Source organism: Pseudorasbora parva, chromosome 16 (genome assembly GCF_024679245.1).
Source record: "Pseudorasbora parva isolate DD20220531a chromosome 16, ASM2467924v1, whole genome shotgun sequence".
Classification (NCBI taxonomy): domain Eukaryota; kingdom Metazoa; phylum Chordata; class Actinopteri; order Cypriniformes; family Gobionidae; genus Pseudorasbora; species Pseudorasbora parva.
In genome coordinates this window covers 33,448,810-33,473,865 of record NC_090187.1, presented here as the reverse complement: position 1 = coordinate 33,473,865, position 25,056 = coordinate 33,448,810, and the positions used below count along the sequence as shown (strand labels likewise).

Below are 25,056 nucleotides of genomic sequence, written 5' to 3'. Positions count from 1 at the left end.
TTGCTATGACATTTGCAGATGGTGAAAATATTGATTGATGATGAAATGTCTTTTATCCACTCATAACCACAGCCTACAACAAAGACAAACGGAATCAACTTCCATCTCTTTCATTTCCTGTTCTACAGGAAATTGTCTCAGAGGAAGCTGATAGCTCCCTGTTCACCGCAGTAATGTTATCTCTCGCCTAGCTCCCTTTCATTAAAGAAACCACAGCATTTCGTGCATTGACAAACCCATAAACAATATGCATTTGTCCTCAAAGGTGCTCAGAAAGCAGTTTCTGCTGGCAATCATGTTGACATAAATAATGCTGCCATTTAGGTTCATACTTTATGGAAATGAATGCTCTAATCACACCAATGTTCTTATTTTCCTCGTTGAACGTTAGTTGAATGTTTCTAAATCCTACCTCTGAAGGATACACTGTACAAAGGCATTTTTATCTTAAAAAAAATGATAGGTGATGTCCTCCCCCTCCTCACCTTCCAGCTGTAAAATGAAGCCGAAATCTGAATGACTGCTCTAGATTCATTTCTCCTAGAGGGTGGGATGAGCTTATCCACTTCAATCAGGTCTTGGACGAGTCGACATTTCGTAATGGAAGTGCCGTCCCTTCAAAAGCCAATATGAGTGATAGCCTACCCCATGTGAGAGTGGCCCTTCTCAACGTCATTCGTCACAGTATATAATCCCAGCTCTGATACTGACGGGGGAGGAGTGTCAGGTACTGTGGCACATGCAAAGAGCTCCTTGTGATCTCCAGGGGACAGCTTATAGAAAAATCTTCTGAGACAATAGGACCTTCGCCATATGAAATGCAGGCAAACAAGACATCCCAAGAGACAGTAACTATGTCCTCTGAACTACAAGCTAATCCGAAGGGGCCCCAGACAGCCCCTAAATCACCTGTTGGGTTACTTAGGAAGAGGGGTCAAGAAGCAGTTCCAAAGATGCAACCTGCTATGATGATGTTCTCCAGCAAATACTGGGCTCGGCGAGGAATGTCTTTGGATTCAGCAATGTATGACCAACAACACCTTGCATCCTCAATGGTGAGTACCGAACAGTTTGATAGATCCCATTTCGGGCGCCACATTCCATATAGTCAAATTGCCATAATTGTTTATAGGGAAACCATGATTTCAATATAAATTTTAAATAAATGTATATTTTCAACTAAATATTAAGTTTCTGTAATCGTTTTGTGTTTTTTAGCTACTTGCATAGATCATTTTCATTTAATTTACAATGGAAAACTTAGTGTCTGTTGGTGATTCTGAATGCAAATGCAAGTACAGTTAAATGTTTTATTACCAAATTCATAAATATACTGACTGATATCTTTGTCAGCTGAACCTGGACATAGTGATGCAGTAAAAAAAAATTGGCAGTCAGTCAAATTGTTTCTCAGTATAAATGATATTTTTGAGGTTAAAATACTTATTAAAAAATAAGCTTTTATCTTAACCCATTTCTGCATCTTAAGAGTTTTATATTGACTAAACAACACCTCCAAGCAGCTCCGCAGGACATCCTTTAATCGGATAGATGAAAGACCTGACAAAGAGGAACAGAAATCCACCTATGACCTTGGGAAATTAGCAGTGATTTTCTCTCTGAAGAATGAAGTGGGCTGTCTGGTGAAAGCACTAAGACTCTTTCAGGTTAGTGAACACCTCATCACTTTAATAAAGGAATCTAATGCACTTGTTTAATAACAATAAGATGGTGAAAATGAAACCAAAGAGGCATCCTGCCGTTTGATTTGCTTGTGTGTTTAAAGGAGAAACATGTGAATTTGGCCCACATTGAGTCTCGCAGATCCAAGAAAGTCACCAATCAGGTGGAGATATATGCCGAGTGCAACTGCACAAAAAAAGAGTTCAATGAGCTGGTGCAGCACCTGAAAGACCACGTCAACATCATCTCATATAACACACCTCAACAAGTGTGGTCTTCAGAGACTGGTAAGTTCTCTGTGGAAAAATTGCCAGTGTAATTGGGATTTTCTCTGTGATATTTTTACTGACTCGTCTGGCTCTTTATTCCAGACTGTTTGGACTGTGTGTGTGTTTTGGGAGGATTGCCAGATGGAGAAGGAATACCATGGTTTCCCCAAAAGATCTCAGAGCTGGACCAATGTTCGCATAGAGTGCTAATGTACGGTTCAGAACTGGATGCTGACCATCCGGTAAGTAAATCTGTTAAATGTTTAGTAGCCCAATGGGTGAGTTAACAATACTTTTACATCATTAATTAATTATGGTTAATGTGAAATTCTAGACTAATAAATTACTATTTAAAGTGGATTAACATGGGTTAACTTTTTTATTATAAATTATTTATCTGTGCACTTCTTTTTTTTCTAAATCATGTACTGCAGCTCTTCTCTGATGACACGTTTTTCAGCTGGTGGCTTTTTTCCTACTTTTTCCCCTTTTTCTTTTTTGTTCGAAAAGCAGTTTCACTTGGATATACATCATAATAGGGAAGAAAAGACAACCGCAACTTCTGTTCCGACTTTAACTAATGTTAATAAATTGAACCTTATTATAGTAAAGTGATTCTCTCTTCTCTTTTGCAGGGATTCAAAGACAAGGTGTATCGGCAGAGGAGGAAGTACTTTGTGGAGGTTGCAATGAACTATAAATTGTTAGTACAGATTGTAATAGTTTATATTCTTGTGTGGTTGATTTTGCTATTGGGTTATTGTAGCTAAATGGTTAGAGCATGCTGCAAAAATACAATAACAATAACACTAAAAATAGATGCATAATACAACTACATATATGGAAATGACACAAAACTGCAGATAGAGTAGTAGAATTACAAATTGACTAGGTAAAATTAAATTAAGTTTTGCTTCCATTTCTTGCCTAAAATGAATCAGAATATCTTTTGTTTAACAGTGGGCAGCCCATCCCACGAATAGAGTACACACCAGAGGAAGTGAGGACATGGGGAGTTGTTTTCAGAGAACTTACAAAACTCTATCCAACTCATGCCTGCCGCGAGTACTTGAAAAACCTCCCTCTTCTCACAAAGCATTGTGGGTACAGAGAGGACAACATCCCACAGCTGGAAGATGTGTCTCTGTTCTTACGAGGTAAAAGAAAAAAGTGTGAAAATCACATCTATCTGCTTGCATTGTTAATTGCACTCATTCTAAGAAAGTCAACACTCTTTAATGTGGAGGTTTGGGTTGTGACCTTTGCAGAGAGGTCAGGGTTTATCGTACGACCTGTGGCTGGATATCTGTCACCACGAGACTTCCTGGCCGGTCTGGCCTATCGAGTGTTCAATTGCACTCAGTATATACGCCACAGCACAGACCCTCTCTACACACCAGAACCGTGAGCAAAATACACTTTTTTTAGTAGCAAACTTAATTTTTCCTTATCACTTCTAACCTGTAAATGTCTTCAGAGACACCTGTCATGAACTGCTGGGCCATGTTCCACTTCTGGCCGATCCCAAGTTTGCTCAGTTTTCTCAGGAGATCGGCCTTGCTTCTCTGGGCGCTTCAGATGAAGATGTGCAGAAGCTAGCAACAGTAAGTGTGACAGCAGCTTATTGAATTCTTAAATGTCACCTGCAACTGGATTGCCAGGTTCCCATCTAGATACGGAAATTAAAAGGTCACTGAAGTTTTTTTTTTGTGCCGTAAAGTTTGATCTATGGTGTTAAGTCGCATGCATTTGCATTGAAATCAGATCAGTGGCTCTCAATGGCAGACTTTGAGACAATTAGATCTGGGGTGTAAAGTTTTTGGTAGTACATCTCATAAGGGCTTGCCTTGAAGGAACTTAGATAATCTTGCTTCCAAAGGCAACATGCTGCTTATGCAATAAACCACTCTGCTTCTTTCCAGTGCTATTTCTTCACGATTGAGTTTGGGCTGTGCAAACAGGATGGTCAGTTAAGAGCATATGGAGCAGGTCTACTGTCTTCTATTGGAGAGTTAAGGGTAAGAAGCCGTATGTTATCCATACATAAACACCTTAAATATTCAAATGTCAAGTAAATACTTTATTTAATGTAGAATCCTCTTTTGTTAAGCAGCATGCGCTTTCTGACAAAGCAAAAGTGAAGATGTTTGACCCCAAAACCACATGCTACCAGGAGTGCCTCATTACAACATTTCAAGATGTTTATTTCGTCTCTGAGAGTTTTGAAGAGGCAAAAGAGAAAATGAGGTAGATCTATATCCACTCAGTCATAAACAAATTACATTGCACAATTTTATCTGTGTAAGGGACACATTTGCTCTGTCCATTTAAACAAATAAATGCATTGCCATACTATATCAAAGTAATACCTTTTTTCGTCTTAACAGGGATTTTGCTAAAACAATAAAGAGGCCTTTTTCGGTCTACTACAACCCGTACACCCAGAGCATTGATTTACTGAAGGACACCAGGAGCATCGAGAACGTGGTTCAAGATCTACGCAGCGACCTGACCACTGTCTGTGATGCCCTGGGAAAAATGAACACGTACCTCGGTATCTAGCCAAACAAGAGTCACCAGTGCTTCATTGTAGTATACAACTGTTTTACATTATTACATTCAGTTTACATTAATACTCTAACATTTGCAGTGATGTTGATCATCTGGGCTAAACATCCATTAGTCTTGCCTTGTCATAAGGATGTACATCACATAAATTAAGGTGTGAAATACTCCAACCAATGTATACATCGCTACAATGTATTAAGATAGGGGTGTAACGATACCTTTATGTCACGGTTTGATACATATAACCATACTGAACACACAATAGTATAGTTTTACTATACTCCAAGACCTATGGTAAAAGTTTAACAAAAAAATATACTGTTGATTAAAATGATAAATTAGGTATTACATAATTTGGACTTGGTGCTGGTAACCTATTGCACAGGACAGTGGTGACACCAGAAAAAAATATTCATGATTCTGAAGCTGAAAATACAGAATTGTTTTAAAAAATATGCGTCACAGACTAGATATATTTAAAATAATGTAGGCCACTTTTTACTGGAAACATAAGAAAATTGGCATTATCAGGACTTACAAATATTCCCCTATTGCATCATTACACATTATATTCCATATTATATATAGTAGTTTAATGTAGTACTGAAACTAAAACTCTGTAAACTTTCTTTTTTTTCTCACAGTAATTTTCATTTTGGGTAAACAATACAGTTAACTATCCACGATACATATTGTTGCATTTTTGTAAAGCAAAATATTGTGACATGATATATAGTTAAACCTCTATATTAAGACACTAAAGGACCAACAAAGGAAAAGAAAAGATTTAGTATTTATCTAGTCTTTGCCTCTTTGTGCCTAATGTTGTGCTTAAGACAGAAATATAACAGATTTATGCATTTAATTTCAATGTTATATTGCCGTATGCACAGCAGCAACTTGATGCGTACATATAATTAAAAAAAATTATATATATATATAAGCACTGTTCTGATTCCAGTGTCATACTGTATTTGTAAAGAGTATGTTTGTGGTGCTTGCTTTATTTGTTGCTACCAAGCCAACTAATCAATCAATAAAGCATTATATTTTAGCATTATATTATGGTTTGTATTTTAAAAGTGTGCAGCAATGTGTTAACAATACATTTAATCACATTTAATTCACTAACACAATTTTACAATTACAATATTTTACAATAAAGTATAGTAATTTGTAAAACATAGTCAGAAAGTACAATCAATACTGCGAATATACACATTTAAATATAATAACCATCCATTTCACAGTCAATCTTGTCAATGGACCTCATCATCGTCATTGTCATCAAAGGCTTTCTCCTATAGTGAATCAGATGTGACATATTTAGTGTATTGCACTTTATTGTAAGTATTTTATTTAGTAAGCTGCATTAATTTCTAGTAAACTGGTTTATTTGTAACAACAATCTTTTTCATCAGTATTTATCAATATTTGTGGAACTTGTGATTAAATGTAAGTATCGCAACTCACCCAACCGCCGTGCTCTTTAACCCATGGAGCGAAGTTCTTTTGCAGGTACTGAGCTCCGAATCCCATGACCCTATTCATGGGGTGAAGGTCCAGGGCTCTGAGTCTGCTGGTGACCTCAAAGGTCAGAGCGATCTCATGTTTGCTCCTGCTCTGAAGATTTTCTGGTACCACACTTTTGATAAAGGATGTGGTAAGTCTTTCAAACAAGGCGTAAGATAAAGTACTCCGCAGGTTTCCTAAAAGCTCATGGTCCTTCTCAATCTGAGAAAGCAGATAGGTTATTTAAGAGCAGAACATGATTTTATGACTAAAAACTGAACAGAGATAATGATGCTTACCTTCTCATTTAAGGCATCCCCTGATTTCTTCAATAAGTCAACAAGTTTATCTATAAAATCTGCGTTATCGTCTATAAAAATAAGGAAAGAGCACAATTACAATCTAGATAGTCAATAGTGTTATACAATATTATATTTCTATGAAGGAACAGTACACTTTACCAGTATAAGGGGAATCTGGCTCTACATCTTCGTCAAGGAGAAGTCCGCTGTCTACAATTCGGGTCAGTTTTTCAGTCACATTACCATATTTTGCACCACCTGTGTTTTTACAAACACATTGAAATGACAATAAATGGTATGATAATCTCAGAAAGAGAGACAAATTTCTCAAGTACAGTATCTCTGTCTGGTCTGACCTGTTTGTGCCTCCATATACATGCAGGCACTTTGCTTCAGTCTGCTGCTTGGCTTTCTTCTCTGGCAATATGTTTCAAGCAGTCGATATTCATCGCTACATGTTATTGAAGATGAAAGACCTTCCATCGTGTAAAACAACCAGTGACTTTTGCTGTTTGGATATAGGAAATGTTACTAGGGCTTGTCATCTTATACGTTAAAATGAAATCAAAACAAGTAATATCAACTTGACATTTAATGTCTAAAATGCTTGAACTGCACTGATTCAGTTTGCACATATTAAGTTCTAAAACAGATTACACGACGTCAATGATCATATCTAGTTCCTCTAACGTCAAATCTCAAAGCAAAATGCACTTGCACTGTTATCGGACCACATATAATACCACGAATGAATGTCAAAGCAATGTGGTGTAAATCATATCTTACAACATACACAACTTAACGCATGCACAATAACTTACCGGGAAATTTCAGTCTTCCACTCCGTGGTGTTTGAGCAGCACTAAGCACGAAGGAACCAGAGCTGTTGAAGGAACTTCAGCTTCCATTCCTTGTGACGTACGCGGAAGTTTTGTTGCTTTCATTTTTGTGGCTTTTTGCCCCTTTGGCTCGTGTTTGGTCAGATTTCTGTTCATTATTAGGGATCACGTCATACACAGCTTTCAATTGTGTTTTGAAAATATTTTGTTCGATTGTAAAGACATGTTTTGAATAGCTAGTATAATTGTATTAGCTACATTTAGCAAAAATATAAGTATATGCGATGCGAGAGATAAGGTTTAATTTTAATACCTAAAAACAGTTTTACGTTTGAAAGAACCCGAGAGCTTTCTGACCCTTCATCATGGCTACTGGTTAAAATTGCTTATTTCTATGGCTTTAAACATTCTTGGAGACATTTGTGATAATGCAAGTACACAAGGCAACAAAATATACACTGTTCTGGTGGTTTTTGGATAATTGTAATCCAAAAATCTTTGCCTTCAAACATACTGTGCCTTCAAAAGTCATGGTCAAAAGTTTACATACACCTTGCAGAATCTGCAAAATGTTAATTATTTTAATAAAATAAGAGAGATCATACAAAATGACTGAGTAAGACATTTTAATTTACTTAAAAGTTGTTTACATACAGGTGCTGGTCATATAATTAGAATATCAGAGTTGATTTATTTCACTAATTCCATTCAAAAAGTGAGACTTGTATATTATATTAATTCATTCATTACACACAGACTGATCGACTCGATACCACGCAACATTGCTGCAGTAAATCAGGCAAAAGAACCCCCAACTAAGTATTGAGGGCTGTACATGCTCATACTTTTCATGTTGATATTTTTCAGTTGGCCAAGATTTCTAAAAATCCTTTCTTTGTATTGGTCTTATAGGTAATATTCAATTTTTTTGAGATACTGAATTTTGGATTTTCCTTAGTTGCCAGTTATAATCATCAAAATTAAAAGAAATAAACATTTGAATATTAGTCTGTGTGTAATGAATACATATAAAAGGCCTATACAAGTTTCACTTTTTGAAGGGAAATAGTGAAATAAATCAACTTTTTGATGATATTCTAATTATATGACCAGCACCTGTCCACAAGACAAAAAATATCTGTATTTATAAAAATGACCCCTTTCAAAAGTGTACACACTTGATTCCTACTGTATGCATTAACCTGAATGAATCGCGGCTGGGTTTTATTTTTTTATTTTTTTGGGATGCTCATGAGTCCCTTGCTTGTCCTGGGCCCAATGTTCTTCAGAAAATCCCCCAGGTCCCACAAATTGGTTTTCCAGCATTTTTTGCATAATTTGAACCCTTTCCAGCAGTGTGTGATTTTGAGATTGAAATATTCACTGATGCTCTAAAAGGAAACACGATGCATTAAAAGGCTATTTTGTTTAAATATCTTTTTTCTGCTTCTTCTTAATGTTTTAGTACTGCCCTTCAGAAGATACTCACATGTTTACCAGAAGATAAATTAATTACAATTAACCTTGATCTTCAAATCCAAATGTTTTCACCCCCGGGTCTGTATGTAAACCTTTAACCACAACTATATTAGCCTTCCTGATAGTGTTCAGGGCTCAGTTTAAATGTAGGTAGATTGAAGACACATTTCTAATACACTGAATGGCCAAGTTTTCTACCAAATGGTCACATAACATTTAATCATGATATAAATATCATACAAGTAATATGTAGATACCATTACTCTATGTAGATGCCACATTTGATCGCTCAGGACATGTCGACACATCTGCCATCTTGAACGGTTAACACTAAGCTGTTCTTCATGCGCACTAACAAATCAATACATTTTTATCGAAAATGTCACAGCATTGTGCAGCCTATGGCTGTAAAAACTGCATCTATACATTTGACAAAATGGGATAACCCTTCAGAGTTGAGAATGTGCTGGTTTGCTTATTATGTATAACTCAATATGCAATATCCATATGCAGAATTATCACATTTACAATAAATTAAATGGTGCGAAAAATCATCTGCTAATGTTTATTGCAGATATACATGCATTTGAATAACTACGTTGCAGATAGACAGTCAACTTGCACTCGAGTGGCCACAGACCAGATCAGAGCGTTCCAATATGGTGGATGGCTTACATATAGTAGCCCATAGAAACAGAAGAGGCATCGTCATATTGTGTTTGTAAGTTCGATCTGAAGAGAAAGAGAAAATCCCTCAATGGTCTTGACTGAATGTAGCTTTAACAATGATTAATCAATATTATTCAGTTAAAACTAGTGTTAGTGTACATTTGATTATTCTATATATATAATACTGTTAAACCTACCTGAAAAATGTAAAGCACTGATTATTTTATCATCTTATTATTAAGATGTTACTTGGGTCAAAACAACAAAAAACAATGACAATTTTTTGTTTATTGATCGTTTTTATTATTATTATTATTGATGATGGGGGGTACCAACACTGATCTTGAATGCCTTTCAGCAAATGTGCAGATGTGCCCCTGATATAATATTTAGTATATTATATCTAATATTTATAGGTTTTAATATTTATACATGTACATTTATTGTAGACCTACATTATCAAATTGCATGTATTAACAAACTTACTACCACTAATACAAAGGATAAAGTAGCCTAGACTAATTGATTGCAAAAAAAAATGTTCTTTGGGGTTACAACATTCTGAATATTATCGAATAATGGTCATTTTACGTAATCATGTAATGTTTACACATTATATTGATAAAAACTAAAAGCCACAAGCAATAAATAGTATTTAAAGATGAAAGAATTTAGTTATTAATATTATAAATAATTTTCAGTGCACCAATCTAACAGAAGGTTTTTATGTCATCATGTCATTATGTGAACCTGAACCACAAAACCAGTCATAAGGGTCAACTTTTTGAAACTGATTTATAAATAATATGAAAGCGGAATAAACCGTTCCATTGATGTATGATTTGTTATGATAGGACAATATTTGGCCGATATACAACTATTTGAAAATCTGGAATCTGCATGCAAAAAAAAAAAAATCTAAATATTGGGAAAATTGGCTTTAAAGTTGTCCAAATTATGTCCTTACTCCTTAGCAATGCATATTACTTCTAATAATATTTGTATTTATATATTTATGGTAGGCAATTTACAAAAAATCTTCATGGAACGTGATCTTTTCTTAAAGGGTTAGTTCACCCAAAAATGAAAATTCTGTCAATAATTTCTTACCCTAATGTCGTTCGACACCCATAAGACCTCCGTTCATCTTCGGAACACAAATGAAGATATTTTTGTTGAAATCCGATGGCTCAGACAGGCCTTCATTGACACCAATGTAATTTCCTCTCTCAAGACCCATAAAAGGCACTGAAGACGTCGTTACAAAGCCCATCTCACTACAGTGGCTCTACAATCATTTTATGAAGCGACAAGAATAGTTTTTGTGTGCAAAAAACCTAAACAACGACTTGAATAGTGATGGGCCGATTTCAAAACAAAGATTCGAGTGGTTATAAATCAGCGTATCGATTCATGATTTGGATCGGCAAAGTCGCGTGATTTCAGCAGTTTGACAGTTTGACATGCAAACAATTCACTGATTCATAACCATTCGAATCTTTGTTGGCCCATCACTATATAAGTCGTTATTTTGTTTTTAATTTTGCGCACAAAAACTATTCTTGTCGCTTCATAAAATGATTGTAGAGATTGTAGAGCATCTCACTGAAGTGAGATGGGCTTTGTAACGACGTCTTCAGTGCCTTTTATGGGTCTTGAGAGAGGAAATGACATTGGTGTCAATGAAGGCCTGTCTGAGCCATCGGATTTCATTTGTGTTCAGAAGATAAACGGAGGTCTTGCGGGTGTCGATCGACATTAGGGTAAGTAATTAATGACAGAATTTTCATTTTTTGGGTGAACTAATCCTTTAATATTCTACTGATTTTTTTTGCATAAAAGAAATTTTTTTACTTTTGACTCATACAATGTATAGGTTCCATGTGACTTATGACTGTTTTTGTGGACCAGGGTCACACATATCAGATGAATGAGCCATAACAGAAGATTCACTTGGGATGATGTTGCTCTTGAAGAGTTGTTTGTCCTTTTTCAGCATTCTTCTTCCAGCAGAGTAGTTGTCTTGCACGGGACTTGTAAAACACAGGCCCGATACAGGCTCCAAGACCGGGGACAGTATGCATCAGATTCAAGACCAAACAGTGTGAGTCACTAATTTCATCATCATCCTTAAGTGTGAGCACATAAGGGGTTATAGCCAAGAGAGGTGCATATATAACAGCCGTTGGTATTAAAATCAATAAGGTGTTCTTAAGTGCTTCGTTTTTAATGGTTGACCCACCTCTTCCACCAGTTTGCCCTTCACCTGGACCTTTTTTGCGGAGTACACACACAATGCCCATTAGACATGCCAGCATTATCAGAAAGAAAACATCGAGGATGAGTGACAAGTACAGAACTATTTTAGGGAGCCTTTCTTGGTAGGTAATCACTGCAATGACTAAAGTTAAGATCCAGATTAGAGCCATCCACACGGCACGGTACTCCCATTTACTTCCTAGTTCTATGTAGAGGACTGCGTGTGCTACGGCCAAGTAGCGTTCCACACACATACTGGTCAAGAGGATAGGACAGCCGATTATGTTGAGGATAGAGAGGGCCTCAGTAACTAGGAGAAGCGTTCCAGTGCGTCCACTCAGAGAAATGTACATATCAAGAGGAAGACTGCCGCAGAAGAGTATGTTCAGCACTGCAAGATTGAGCCCCAAAACTTCAGAAGGTGACAAAGCTTTCCCACCCCTCAACATCAGCCATAGTAGAGCCACATTAGCTGGGATGCCAATCAAGAGAGTTAGGATTTCTACTGGCAAGCGAACACAGGAAAAATCGTTCTCATTGCACTTGTCCACAATGGCAAGAAACAGCAACAGAAAATGACTGCTGCTGATATTACTGTAGATTGTTTGTGTGTTGGTTTCATTTGATGTGATATTTGCCATTTTGATTGAGAACTGTAAAAACAAAAAACAAAGAACATGTCTTGTAGAACAAAAACAAGGTAATTATATTCCAAAAATACATTTATAGGCACACTAGATTTTCGATGCTAGAGGACGCCTATTCAAAACAAAGGCGTAGCTTGATGGCTCCGAGATTGAGCGTGGGAGTTGTCGTCTTCACCTCTACAGCCGGTGGAAAAGAATCGAGACGGGACGCGGGCAAAAATCATGTTCATGGATGAGTTTGTTAACATTAATGTAGAATGAAGCAGAGCAGGGCCGAGTGCTGAGGGAGCTGAGGTCAATGAAGCGATTGCTAATGAGAGATGAGTGTGATAGCCGCAGAGCTTTTATTATGCAACAGTCGCCGCCTTCTGCTTCTTCCAGTCAAGCGTATGTGGGGCAACACAATGCTGTTATATTAGATACATTTGAGTGTTTTGAAAATTATGTAATAACGTTTGCTCTGCGACTGCTATGAGACACTTATTGCATGCTGCAGTAAGCTAGATCAATATTAGAATATCATAATATGGCATGAAAAATATTTTAAAACATATTGTATGACGGAATACTTATTATTGTACAATAATTAGTTTTCTGTTTATAAATGTAGCTAAAAAGTTGTTCCATTGTCTTAGCTGTTTCCATGATTTCTACTAAATAAAATCAGAAATCTAGAGTAACGCGGGTATGATGTCACTGATAGGTGACACGTGGACACGGTCACTATCTTTGTTAAAGGGATTGTTTACCCAAAAATGAAAATTTGCCTATGATTTACTCACCCTCAAGTGTATATGATATTCTTCTTTCAGATGAATAAAAGTTGAGTTATATTAAAAAAGTCCTGGCTAATCCAAGATTTATAATGGCATTGTTGCTCTGTTTTTGAAGTCCATAAAAATGCATCTGTCCGTTAAATAACATACTCCACATGGCTCCGGAAGGTTAATAAATGCCTTTAGAAATGAATTGATGCATTTGTGTAAGAAAAATACCCATATTTAAAACTATAAAATAATGTTTCAGCCGATTGCCTACCTTACTCAGTTTATGGAAAAAGTGTTAAAAGTGCCTCTGCAGTTCAAAGGCTTACACGATACGCTCGTCAGACATCTCATACACATCTTCAACACTTTGAACACTTTTCCATGGAAGGCGATTGGCTGGAATTTTAATTAAAAATGTTTTAAATATGGACAATTTTCTTATAGACAAATGAATGGATTTGCTTCAGAAGGCCTTTATTAACCTCTGAGAGCCGTGTATAGAGCATCTTATTTGACAGACAGATACATTTTTATGGACTTTAAAAAACAGAGTAACAATCCCTGCCATTATAAAGCTGGATTAGCCAGGACTTTTTTTTTATATATATAACTCTGATTGTATTCATCTGAAAGAAGAATGGGCTAATTTAATTTTAATTTTTTATTTAATTTAAACTATCCCTTTAAAATTGCTTATTTCTCTGGATTTGAACATTCTTGGAAACATCTGGTATAATGTAAGTACAAAATATGCAAAATATATAACATTGTTCTTGTGGTTTTTGGATATTTTAAACCAAACAAATTACATATTGTGCCTTTAAACTCTCATCTAACAGTCATATAATTAAATATTGTTACATTTAAAAAAAACTATTTTAATACATTTTAATATGTACTTAAGTCAGTGTCACATGATCCTTCAGATATCATTATAAAATATTTCATTTGATCAATTTAATGCATCCTTGTTGAAAAAAAGTGATACTTTTTTCTTACTGACTCCAAACTTTTACATTTCTAGACACACACACAAATAATACATATGTTTAAATCTATAAAAAAGATATAATAAAATACGTTATGAAAGTGTTGAGACATAAACTGACCTTTTCTGATTATGAGATCAATTTTACTGGTCAATGTCCTTTTTCTTCTCTCTTCTTGACAGATCTTTGATATATCAGTTCTTGTTCTGTTGTGTCGATGTAAATTTAGTAAAATGATTTGAATTTCTGTGCTGGATCATTGAGCACATAGTGTCCACCAGCCAATGTAAATGAGAGAATTTTTTTTTCTGGTTTCGAAAAAACCTATAGCAAATTTTACCCAAATCGACAAGGGCATCTGGACACAAATAAGGGCACAAAGAAAATAAGGGTGCAAGGACCCAACAATTTATTGCAAATGAATCGTGTGTTTAAAGGGCAAATTTTACAGCTGGATTTTAAGTTAATAATTGTATTTATTCTAACCAAAATGGTTGCTTTACATCACATTATGAATATGATACAATGAAAATTGGTGGTAGTAGGCCACCTCAAGCAAATTATGTGCAACAAAAAAAGAAAAGAAAATGATTTTGGTCTTCTTTTCTTATAATATAATCAAAAAACCTATTTACAGTTCGGCTAAATTAGGTATCTTAGTGCTATTAGTTAGAGATCTGACAATAACAACCTGGTCCAGGTATATTTACAATATAGCAAATATTAAAAGACATCATCAACATTAAAAATATCAAAGTGCTTGTTATGCCGACCCGTTAAATCTGTCCACCACGGAAGTGCAGGGTTGTTTGTAATGTCTTGGCCACATTCAGTGCTGCTGATGAGAAAGTTGACTAATGGTTGCATCCCCGTTGAGACAAGCCTATGGGTGGGTGACGGAAGGAGCGTGTGGGGTCTTGTTTTTGGGAGGTGTAGAAATCTGTACGTAAACTGGGGTGGTGGAAGAAGTGGAGGGGCTTGGCTCAGTTTGAACCCTCTGGAAAACAAGGGCTGGGTAGATTTGGCTGTTGGTGTGGTATGTAGGGTATGTGGCATGGGGGCTTCTCAGCAGACTCTCTTGACTCCTGTGTAGAAAATCAAAGAAACTGAATCACTTCGTATATGTCTTATGGCTTTACCCATCCACCCACATATTACATAAAAGCAGAAAATGTGGTGTGGTTGTAGCGAGTGGGCTAGGGTTGTGGGTTTCAATACATGTAAAAGACCTATTGCTGTTGCAAGTGTACTATGAGTCTCTGTGGGGAGAAAATTAGCTAAAGAAGCAAAGATATCTTACAATGATTATCTTTACCTCTCATACCCTCTGTTCTCATAGGCTCTGATGACCTCGGAATAAACGGGACTCCCAGGAGGCAGCGGTCGGTCAAGACGCTGGGACAGGCTGAAGAGTTTAGGCGGGGGGAATGCCTCCCAGTCTAGCTGTTCTCTCTCCAGCCAGGACGGGCTCCTCCCAGACCTAGAGCTCCGTGTTTCTCGTCTCCTGAAGGTGAACAAAGACAGTACAGACACATTAAGTATTATGATTGTTTAAAGGTGTAGTGTGTAATATATATCTATTGACAGAAATGCAATATAATATACATAACTATGTTTTCATTGGAGTATAAAGACCTTACATAATGAACCGTTATGTTTTTATTACCTTAGAATGAGCCATTTCTATCTACACACACCGCTGGTCCCCTTACATTGAAGTCACCATTTTGCGCCGCCATGTTTCTACAGTAGCCCTTAACTTACAAACTGCTCTATAGAACGCTAGCTACTCTCTGCTGTCTCAGACGACGACATCTTTGTCCTGTGTCAGCCACCGTATCTCTATGTGCTTCGAAAGGGAGAGGTGAGCAGTTGGTGGTTGCAATTTGCAACCTCACCACTAGATGTCGCTAAAGTTACACAGTGCTAAACCCACCAATAGCGCAAAGTGTCCTCATGCTTTATACGGCACACATTTTTAAATGATTTAGATTAATTTAAAAATAATAATAATTTTTTAAGGTTGTTTTAATTATTAAAGTGACAAACCTGCTTCTACCCATCCGCTGCTTTTCCTTCTTTTTGCTGATGTGCTCTTGACAACAGCAGACGATGAAGCACACAGTCATGACGAGGATGACCACCCCGCTCACACCAGACACCAGTAAAGCAATGCGAAGTCCGTGGTCATTTAGCCGGGGGATACCTAAAAAAAATTGTGTGTTGATTTCACCATGTGGTGGCCAGTTATATTAAAACTGAGATAAAACCTGACAATATTTCTTAGATATTTTATATCTAAACACAATCTTACATGTTTTAAAGTCAGATATGTGCTTACACATGGGGGCAATAAATACATTTTTCTATGAAAATCTGAAGAGAAATTGAATGGCTGCCCTACTCTCACAGACTGGCAGGTAGCTGCTCCATCGAGGGGCGCCTGCATGCAGGATGCATGTGATTTTCTCATGGCCAACCAGCTGGTAGCCCCCCTTACACCAGAACACAAGCATAGAGCCCACAGACACCCCTGTGCCGTGCTCCACATAGTATGATCCCCGTCGTGGGGGAAGCACAGAAATACACGCAAGCCCTGTAGGAACACAAGGACAGACAGACAGACGTATAGATGGATATGATCAGAGCATATCAAATTTCAATATTTTAAAGACTTTTAATATTTTGTGATGAGTTTAACTGTGTAAACTGACTCATGACTCAGGCCTGAAATCCTTTCAAATCCAGTAAATAAGGATCGTGAAACCTTCTGTGGAGAATGATTGTATTATTCCAGTTGTTTTGCATACGTTATAGATTTTTTTCTGCCACATGCATCTTGCTGCAGACGTGTTTTTCTTTTGCATTGAGACATTTCATGCAACATCCTGTGGTGAACCACAGTGAATTTTCATTCATGTGTTAATGTCTGTCTTCTATTTGCATGGTGTTATGTGAGTATATGTGTCTTTGTACCTGTGCAAGCATATCAGTCACTGTTTTCCCATCCCAGCTCACTATGAAATACTCCTCCTCCCACCAATTCTTCCCTGTTTCTGGACTAGCAACTGATTAAATAAAGATAAGGCCCTTATCAAATATTGATTAATTCCACACGGTTTTCCTATTATCAAAAACCTCTGAAAGTGCACTTAGGCCATCTGCTGATATGTCAGACTTTATTGAGAACAGGTGAGGAGAAATTGTGCTAAAAGTGCTAAGTGCTTAAAGTCTATCTATCCATCTGTATCTGTCAATCTATGTCTGCCTGTCTGTCTATCTATCCATCTGTAGGCCTATCTCTCAATCTATATGTCTGTCTGTCGGTGTGTCTGTCTATCTATCCGTCTGAATCTGTCAATCTATGTCTGTCTGTCAATCTATGTCTGTCTGTCTGTCTATCTATCCATCTGTAGGCCTATCTCTCAATCTATATGTCTGTCTGTCGGTGTGTCTGTCTATCTATCCATCCGCATCTGTCAATCTATGTCTGTCTGTCTGTCTGTCTGTCTGTCTGTCTATCTATCCATCTGTAGGCCTATCTCTCAATCTATATGTTTGTCTGTCTGTGTGTCTGTCTGTCTATCTATCAATCTGTATCTGTCAATCTATGTCTGTCTGTCTGTCTGTCTGTCTGTCTGTCTATCTATCCATCTGTAGGCCTATCTCTCACTCTATATGTCTGTCTGTCTATCCATCTATCTGTATCTGTCTACTCTATCCATCTATCTGTACCTTTACAAAAAAAAAGTTTATTCAAGTGTGCTATTATTAGTATACATCTTTTAAATAAAAAATAAGCCAAAATATTTGGTCTATACATTTACTCCATTTTTTGATTAAGATATATATATAGTTAAATCAAGTATTCGAAGTATAGGGTACTTGACTTGTAGTTGTGTTTACTCTTTTGATTGACTGTCAACTTACTTTTTTTTTTTAAAATATGGATTTATAAAGAAAACAGATTTTCCTAATTCTGAGTATGTGAATTTTGGTGTATGCTTGGTACACTTGTCTGGCTATCACCAGACCAAGCTCAATTTAAAATGAAACATCTTGTTCTGTGTCAGTGATGCCATAACGCGTTACTTAGTTGTGTTACTCTAATCTGACTAATTTTTTCCAGTAACAAGTAATCTAACGCGTTACTATTTCCAAACCAGTAATCAGATTAAAGGGATTTTACTTCAGTGATTGTATCAGTAGAAACCCTGGAGTATAATCAAATGATTGCTTCCCCCAATTTAATTGTAGTGTCTGTTCTCTAACTCAGTCACAGTAATCCAGTAGTGGTGGCTTTGGGAATGGCCTCACAGGACAGCGAAGCATTCTAGGAATTGTAGTCTTTCATCCCCATGAGACAAAAATAAATTTTCTGTCTTTTCTCAGTTTAGAATTCACCAAATTCAAAAATAATTTTATATTTCTACAACATTAATGACCCAGTTTAAATACAGATTCATCTTTCCAGTGCTGAAGTACCCTTTAAAGTAACTTATCCAAGTCACTGGGAGTTACTATTTTAGTCATTTTCCTTAGTATAAAAAATAATAATAATATAGGCCTATATATATATATATATATATATATATATATATATATATATATATATATATATATATATATATATATATATATATATATATATATATATATATATATATATATATATATATATATATATATATATATATATATATATATATTGCTTTCTTCTAACTAAGGACATTTTATTTTGGGGTGTTGATGACTCGATCCACTCCGTACTCCTCTCTCTCTCTCTCTCTCTCTCTCTCTCTCTCTCTCTCTCTCTCTCTCTCTCTCTCTCTCTCTCTCTCTCTCTCTCTCTCTCTCTCTGTCTGTCTGTCTGAGTTGCTCTCACCTGTATTGTTATTGATGGGTGAATTTGTAGAGTCATTCTGATGTTTTGGAGTGGTTGATTGTGCTGCATTACTTGCGTCAAAGGTGGACATGAGCATAATAGAGCTCACTGAGGCTGAGAGCGGAGAAACCACAGACATACAATATTATAATAATATCATTCATACATATATACAGTACATATGTGGCTCATATCTCATGAGCCACATGAGAACCCATAACTATTATGACATGATTTTTAAACCCCAGAACTGAATAGCTTAATGTTTTATCAGTTTTTATCAATATATCTGCAGTTGCTTGTCTGTCAGTTGTTCTTACCTGTGCTGTTGCTGGGTGGATCTGTAGGTTCCGTCTGAAGTTCTGGATTGATTGATTGCTCTTCAGTGGCTGGATCAGAGGTGGTCATGGGCAGATTGGGTCTCACTGAGGCTGTGCACACACAACCCAGTGTGTGAAGTTTTTGTAGCCTAACACGTCATGTAATGTGGCAGAACAATTTATATTTGTCACATAATGTCTGTCTGTCTGTCTGTCTATATATCCCACACTGTCTGTCTGTCAGTCAATTACACAATGTCTGTTTATTTTTGTCTATTCCAAACTATCAGTCTATCCCACAGTCTGTCTGTCAGTCAATTACACACTGTCTGTCTATCTGTCTGTGTATATATATCTATCTCACACTCCCACACTATCTGTCTGTGTATATATATCTATCTCACACTCCCACACTATCTGTCTGTCTGTCTGTCTATCCCACGCTATCTATATGTCTGTCTGTCCATCTGTCTTTCTATATCTATCCCACACTGTCTGTCAGTCTATCAGTCTCTGTCTGTCTGTCTATCTGTCTGTCTGTCCAACTATCTATGTATCTATGTATGTATCTATGTATGTATCTATGTATGTGTGTATCTATCTATCTATCTATCTATCTATCTATCTATCTATCTATCTATCTATCTATCTATCTATCTATCTATCTATCTATCTATCTATCTATCTATCTATCTATCTATCTATCTATCTATCTATCTATCTATCTATCTATCTATCTATCTATCTATCTATCTATCTATCTATCTATCTATCTATCTATCTATCTATCTATCTCTGTCAGTTGTTCTTACCTGTGTTGTTGCTGGGTGGATCTGTAGGTTCAGTCTGATGTTCTGGATTGATCGATTGCTCTTCAGTGGTTGGATCAGAGGTGGTCATGAGCAGAATGTGACTCACCGAGACTGCATGAGTGTGGGGAAAACACAACGCCAGTCCACACACAACCCAAAACAAAGACCACACTGACATCATGATCAAAGGCCCCCAGGGGCCACAGCTCAAATATCAGAACAGCAGATATGTCCTGAGGTGATCACAATACTCCGCCAAGCAAGCTAAACATCACTGATTATAATCCATTCATAGTGCCATGTGAAGGAATATCACACACTTCTCTTCCTAAATGTGTTGGTGAATATCCAAGCTCATCCAAGCTTATGCCCATAGTTCCTAAAAATGGCAGCTCCTTTTCTGTTTCTCCTGCTGTATTAAGCGAAGGCTTCCTTGTGTGTGTACACAACATCTGCTCTGCCTGTCCGCTCACTGCTACTGTTATCCTACAGCATACAGTGAGGCAGTCAAGGCTCTTACATAACATGAAGTGCACGTGTGTATGCAATTTTGTGCACTCTTAAATCCCCGATCTCATCTCTCCAGTGACTCGTGCACGCTCTCTCACTCGATCTATCTCTCTCGGGACACTCGAGGGTGAATCAGGGCATGTGGCTATGTGCATGTGAGCCTCTGTACATATCTGCAGAGAGAGTGAAAAGAGAGCCACAATCTGCAGGCAGACAGCATATTACATATTTTTATATTCAAATCAACATATATAAATTATAATGTGTCACAATTTCTTTTATTATTCTTTTATATGTTTATTATGCACCCCCAAAGCACAATAAACGTGTGTATAGTCAGAATGTGTGTGTTGCAGCAGATGGTGTTTATAGATGGCACGTGGACCAGACACCAGTATGGTTGAATGAATTCTGTTCATTTGGATGAGCAGAGTGGGTTTCAATCTCAGTGCAGAGAGAGCCTGTTAGACTGTGTGGGAAGTGTTGGAAGGATGCTATTGGGAGGTCCTCACTCCGTAACACTGAAACCGTGGTAACAGTCACGATTATATATATCAGTATTACAGATATGCATTCAATGCAGATCCTTTTTAAGCACCCCCCCCCCCATCCCCATCTATGGTCTGTCTTCCTGTAGAATGCTTTATGAATGTTTGATAAATCACAGAGCACAAGATAGATGTGTTCCCAGAGACCCAATCAAATGAAAGCTTATGGTTTCAGCTGCATTCAGTGAGTTTGTTGCATCTTTTTAAAATTTTGAACACTAATTCTTTACTTGTTGTTGATGCAGTATGAAGTGTTACTCACATGTCACATGTACTGTTAATCTATGACTGGCCATGGATGTCAAATAATTACTAAGCATCTGCCCTAGTAATCCTTTAAGCTTTAAAATTCTCCCATGCATTAAAATATTTGGTAAAATAGGTTTCAAATCTTCTAAAGACACTTCTCTGGCCTAGGCTATATCAAGGATGATTTTCTAAACAATTGCTATATCCATTGCTCAATACTTAAGTCACTTATTCTACTTTTCCCACAGTTCTCCTTACCAATTTTCAGCTCGGCACAGCAGTTAATGTCACTTTCAAAATGGCAAAATGCCTCAATGCCTAATTTCAAAACTTTTTTTAAAGGCGGACAGATTCCATGTTGAGGACACATATGGGGGTGCACACACACACACACACACACACACACACACCCTTACACTGCCCCTCCCTTAAACCTACCCATCACAGAAAACATTCTACATTTTTACTTTATATATATATATATAAAAAAACTCATAATGTATGATTTATATGCATTTTGAAAAGTGAGGACATGGCCAATGTCCTCATATTTCACATTCGTGTCCTCATATGTCACAGCCCCCCCCCCCCCCACACACACACACCACCACCACCACCACCACAAGCTCTCCAGTGTTGCTGTTAATGTTGTGGTTTCTGGAAGAAAGCAGCCCCATGTGATCATTACTTCTGCAAAAAAATACTTTAAAGTAAAAGGTTGGTTCATGGTTTTCAAAAGTATGTTTTTGTCATACTGTCGAAACGTGTCAGGCATTATAAAGTAAAAACATTTTAATCTGTTTTTTATAGCATCTAAATGGCATAGCTATTTTGTCAAGATAACATAGCAAGTGAGTTGTCCATGCCTGTCAGTGTAGAGACAGTCATGATTTTTGATTTAAAAAAATATTTTGTAGTTCAGATTTATTGTAATCATTAACCAAAACAGGATTGTTACTTGTTTTGGATTGATCGATTGCTCTTCAGTGGTTGGATCAGAGGTGGTCATGAGCAAAATGTGACTCACCGAGACTGCATGAGTGTGGGGAAAACACAACGCCAGTCCACACACAACCCAAAACAAAGACCACACTGACATCATGATCAAAGGCCCCCAGGGGCCACAGCTCAAATATCAGAACATGGTTGTTACTTTCTTTCTACCTTTTATAGTCTTTGTCTTTATGAAAAACCTGTCTGTGCACAAATAAAATGAAAAAAAAAAAACTAAAAAAAAAAAAAAACTAAAACAATTATGTTGAAGAAGAATTTCCCCTCTTATGGGGTCAGCTGCTAGCCTAGAAATCTAGACGCACCCTAGCGGCAGCAAATCTAATCTGCCCGCGAGTGTCGTCTAGCAACCTCAATACCATTCTGAGCTGTAAACGCTAAACTCTTGCCGGGCCAATCACATCGTGTATAGAGTCGGTGGGCGGGGCCATAATGACTACGGCCGAGTTGCGCGTGCTTCTAGTAAACACAGAAACTGGCCAACGGCGGTCTTTCGAATCAGCTTTGACCGCGACTCTGGAAGACTTGGAGTTAAGCTTTTCTCTGAGAAAATAACAAAGAACGGCACTGAAGTCATTCTTAAAAATGAAGATGTGTTCGGAGTTTTGCCGACCGGATATTGCGAATGTTTAATAATCTATCAACGAGCTCCGTTTCACCTTCGTTGCTCTGGTTGGTTTGTAAGTTAGCACTATCCTATCACGTGCAGAGGGAGTTTGAAAGACAACCGTTTATCCGCCCCTCGGATTGAGCCCTACAATGGTGTGTTTCCAGACCAAACATCTTGATGTGAGTCTGGCTTGTCAGGCTAGTCAGCTGCAACATTTGACTTTGTCAATTCAAGTATAAATTGTATGTATATAATCGTATGTAGCCTATGTTACAGCGGTGTTGGGTAGCTGACTAGATAATTTTGGCTTTCCAATACAAGTCTCTGAGAAACTGAAGGAGCCGTCCCAGCTCTCCTCCTATTGGTAATCTTGTCATGGCGTTTAAACCAGGGACAAAAGACTCCATTTCCCAGCAACGCGTGAGAGAGAGAAGGAACCGCATATGAACTTTCACTTTGGTGACACACCCATTACTAACAACTGCCAACATACAGCGGTAACAGTTTGACAGTTATTAAACTAAATGCGGCGATCCGTTTGTAGATTTCAGCGAACAAACATCTGATATTTTGGGCGCCATTTGATCGTAAGTTTTGCTTTTAAAATGTTGTAAAATTTTCCGAGTGTATAATGTTACATGTTTACCATGCGCTTAAAATATTAGAAAAAAATCAAATAGGCTACTTCCGCTTGCATGGTAATGGTAGCATAGTTTTAATGAATCCAAATTACAATGCTGCAAATAGTTTTTCGTATTGTGACGTAACTGTTGTGAGAATCATTAGATGTAATATTGGTCAAATCAATTCCAGTGCAGTCCAGGACGCTTGTGTACATATGGCTTGTGAATCCTGGCTGGAGTCTTCCCTGCGCCGCTCGTCTAAACTCGGACAGGAGGTGTTGGAAAAAGCAAAAAAGCGGTCTGCTAGCAGCTCAAGTGCAAGACCAAGACCATCACCCATGTTCAGTCGCTATGAGAGGAACTCAGAAGTGAGTATACTCAATTCCTATTAGTTAGGTCACTAAAAGAATAATATGACTAATTAATTATTGTCTTGTGTTGCAGAGAGACATTTCCCATTCAGACTTGGACCATGCTTTTGCTACAATAGCGGATTACATGTCTGAAACTACAAGACAGTGCCAGGTGGAAAAAAACATTATTCATTCATTTACTTTAGCATGTGTTGAGATGGGAATTAGAAGACACAGCCTGTGTTTCTTTAACAGAAGTTTTATAAGACCGCGCATCTGTCTCAGCCCAGAGAGCGAGAACACATCTGTCGCTACCATTCACAGCAGATGTTGAGGAAACAGAAACAGAATGCTACTGCAGCCATCAAACGAGATAATGTAAGTACTGATTGTACCTAAAACAACAAACAAAAAAAACACGTTTTGGTCATATTGTATATGAACTTGAACCGTTAAGGCATAGTAGGCTACAAAAGTCGATTTTGTGCAGATAAGATCATATTTTAATCGGGCCATAGTTACTACATTTGCTCTGCAAATCAACTTCATCTACGGGTTTATCTACATATTTTATTGAAGGGTTCATCAGAACCAGAGGATTTCCTTATTGAAGTGTCTCCAGGAACCTATACCATCACAGCAGCAATGCAGGACACAAGGCCAGAGACAAAAACTGTCCACATCAACGCAGGAGAAAGCATGAGCCTTACATTTAACCTTTGAACTATGGGTGAAATTCAATGCCTTAATTAAGAACTTGCACTAAAATTTTAAATGCACTGACTTTTTGATTTCTATTTGAGTGTTCACAAGTGTTATTTTTTTAATTCTCAGGAATATTTATTTATCCTTTTTAAAATCATGAATTTATTTTGAGGCATAGAAGCCATAATGAGAGAATACAGCAAGACAAAACATTTATATTTAATTTCTCTTTGGTTATACCTCATACATATCTTATATTTTAATAAACTTTTGCATGATTCTACATGAATAGTATTTTGTATTCAATTAGTACACCGGCCATAAGATGTTTGAATTACAAACAAATATCATCCCTGCAAAAAAAGAAGCAAAAGCTGACTGGTAATTCTCATTACACTTTAAACTTTTGCTGTGGACCTAGTAGTGGACCTAGTATCAGTTTATTTG

The 25,056-nt window shown here is 37.1% G+C and overlaps 5 protein-coding genes across 6 annotated transcripts; 2 read left to right on the top strand and 3 right to left on the bottom strand.

Annotated features, from left to right (window-relative positions):
* Positions 1 to 375: 375 nt before the first annotated feature.
* tph2 (tryptophan hydroxylase 2 (tryptophan 5-monooxygenase)) lies at positions 376 to 5,416 on the top strand. 2 transcript variants are annotated; one of them, XM_067420385.1, is made up of 11 exons: positions 376 to 1,055; positions 1,521 to 1,667; positions 1,787 to 1,970; positions 2,055 to 2,194; positions 2,588 to 2,655; positions 2,913 to 3,109; positions 3,221 to 3,356; positions 3,430 to 3,556; positions 3,875 to 3,970; positions 4,066 to 4,199; positions 4,340 to 5,416. In XM_067420385.1, the coding sequence occupies exons 1-11, from the start codon at positions 819 to 821 to the stop codon at positions 4,512 to 4,514; spliced, it is 1,641 nt and encodes a 546-aa protein (XP_067276486.1). In that variant the 5' UTR covers positions 376 to 818; the 3' UTR covers positions 4,515 to 5,416. The 2 variants fall into 2 exon arrangements, with proteins under 2 accessions (XP_067276486.1, XP_067276487.1); XM_067420386.1 differs by having other exon boundaries at positions 378 to 1,055; positions 1,524 to 1,667.
* Positions 5,417 to 5,624: 208 nt separating this feature from the next.
* si:ch211-218c6.8 (apoptosis facilitator Bcl-2-like protein 14) lies at positions 5,625 to 7,270 on the bottom strand. The gene is made up of 6 exons (XM_067420387.1): positions 7,157 to 7,270; positions 6,691 to 6,842; positions 6,494 to 6,592; positions 6,332 to 6,402; positions 5,994 to 6,254; positions 5,625 to 5,821 (listed from the first exon to the last, which is right to left on the bottom strand). The coding sequence occupies exons 2-6, from the start codon at positions 6,815 to 6,817 to the stop codon at positions 5,780 to 5,782; spliced, it is 600 nt and encodes a 199-aa protein (XP_067276488.1). The 5' UTR covers positions 6,818 to 6,842; positions 7,157 to 7,270; the 3' UTR covers positions 5,625 to 5,779.
* Positions 7,271 to 11,270: 4,000 nt separating this feature from the next.
* On the bottom strand, positions 11,271 to 12,221 carry LOC137043250 (lysophosphatidic acid receptor 5-like). The gene has a single exon (XM_067419441.1). The coding sequence runs from the start codon at positions 12,219 to 12,221 to the stop codon at positions 11,271 to 11,273; it is 951 nt and encodes a 316-aa protein (XP_067275542.1).
* A 2,148-nt stretch (positions 12,222 to 14,369) lies between these two features.
* si:ch211-242e8.1 (uncharacterized) lies at positions 14,370 to 20,512 on the bottom strand. Its single transcript, XM_067419745.1, has 7 exons — positions 20,001 to 20,512; positions 19,189 to 19,299; positions 18,869 to 18,982; positions 16,388 to 16,579; positions 16,033 to 16,189; positions 15,299 to 15,487; positions 14,370 to 15,068 (listed from the first exon to the last, which is right to left on the bottom strand). The coding sequence occupies exons 1-7, from the start codon at positions 20,179 to 20,181 to the stop codon at positions 14,867 to 14,869; spliced, it is 1,146 nt and encodes a 381-aa protein (XP_067275846.1). The 5' UTR covers positions 20,182 to 20,512; the 3' UTR covers positions 14,370 to 14,866.
* A 2,823-nt stretch (positions 20,513 to 23,335) lies between these two features.
* akip1 (A kinase (PRKA) interacting protein 1) lies at positions 23,336 to 24,888 on the top strand. Its single transcript, XM_067420382.1, has 5 exons — positions 23,336 to 23,515; positions 23,742 to 23,919; positions 23,996 to 24,076; positions 24,160 to 24,282; positions 24,484 to 24,888. Exons 2-5 carry the CDS (start codon positions 23,767 to 23,769, stop codon positions 24,625 to 24,627), a joined length of 501 nt encoding a protein of 166 aa, XP_067276483.1. The 5' UTR covers positions 23,336 to 23,515; positions 23,742 to 23,766; the 3' UTR covers positions 24,628 to 24,888.
* The last annotated feature ends 168 nt before the right edge of the window (positions 24,889 to 25,056 follow it).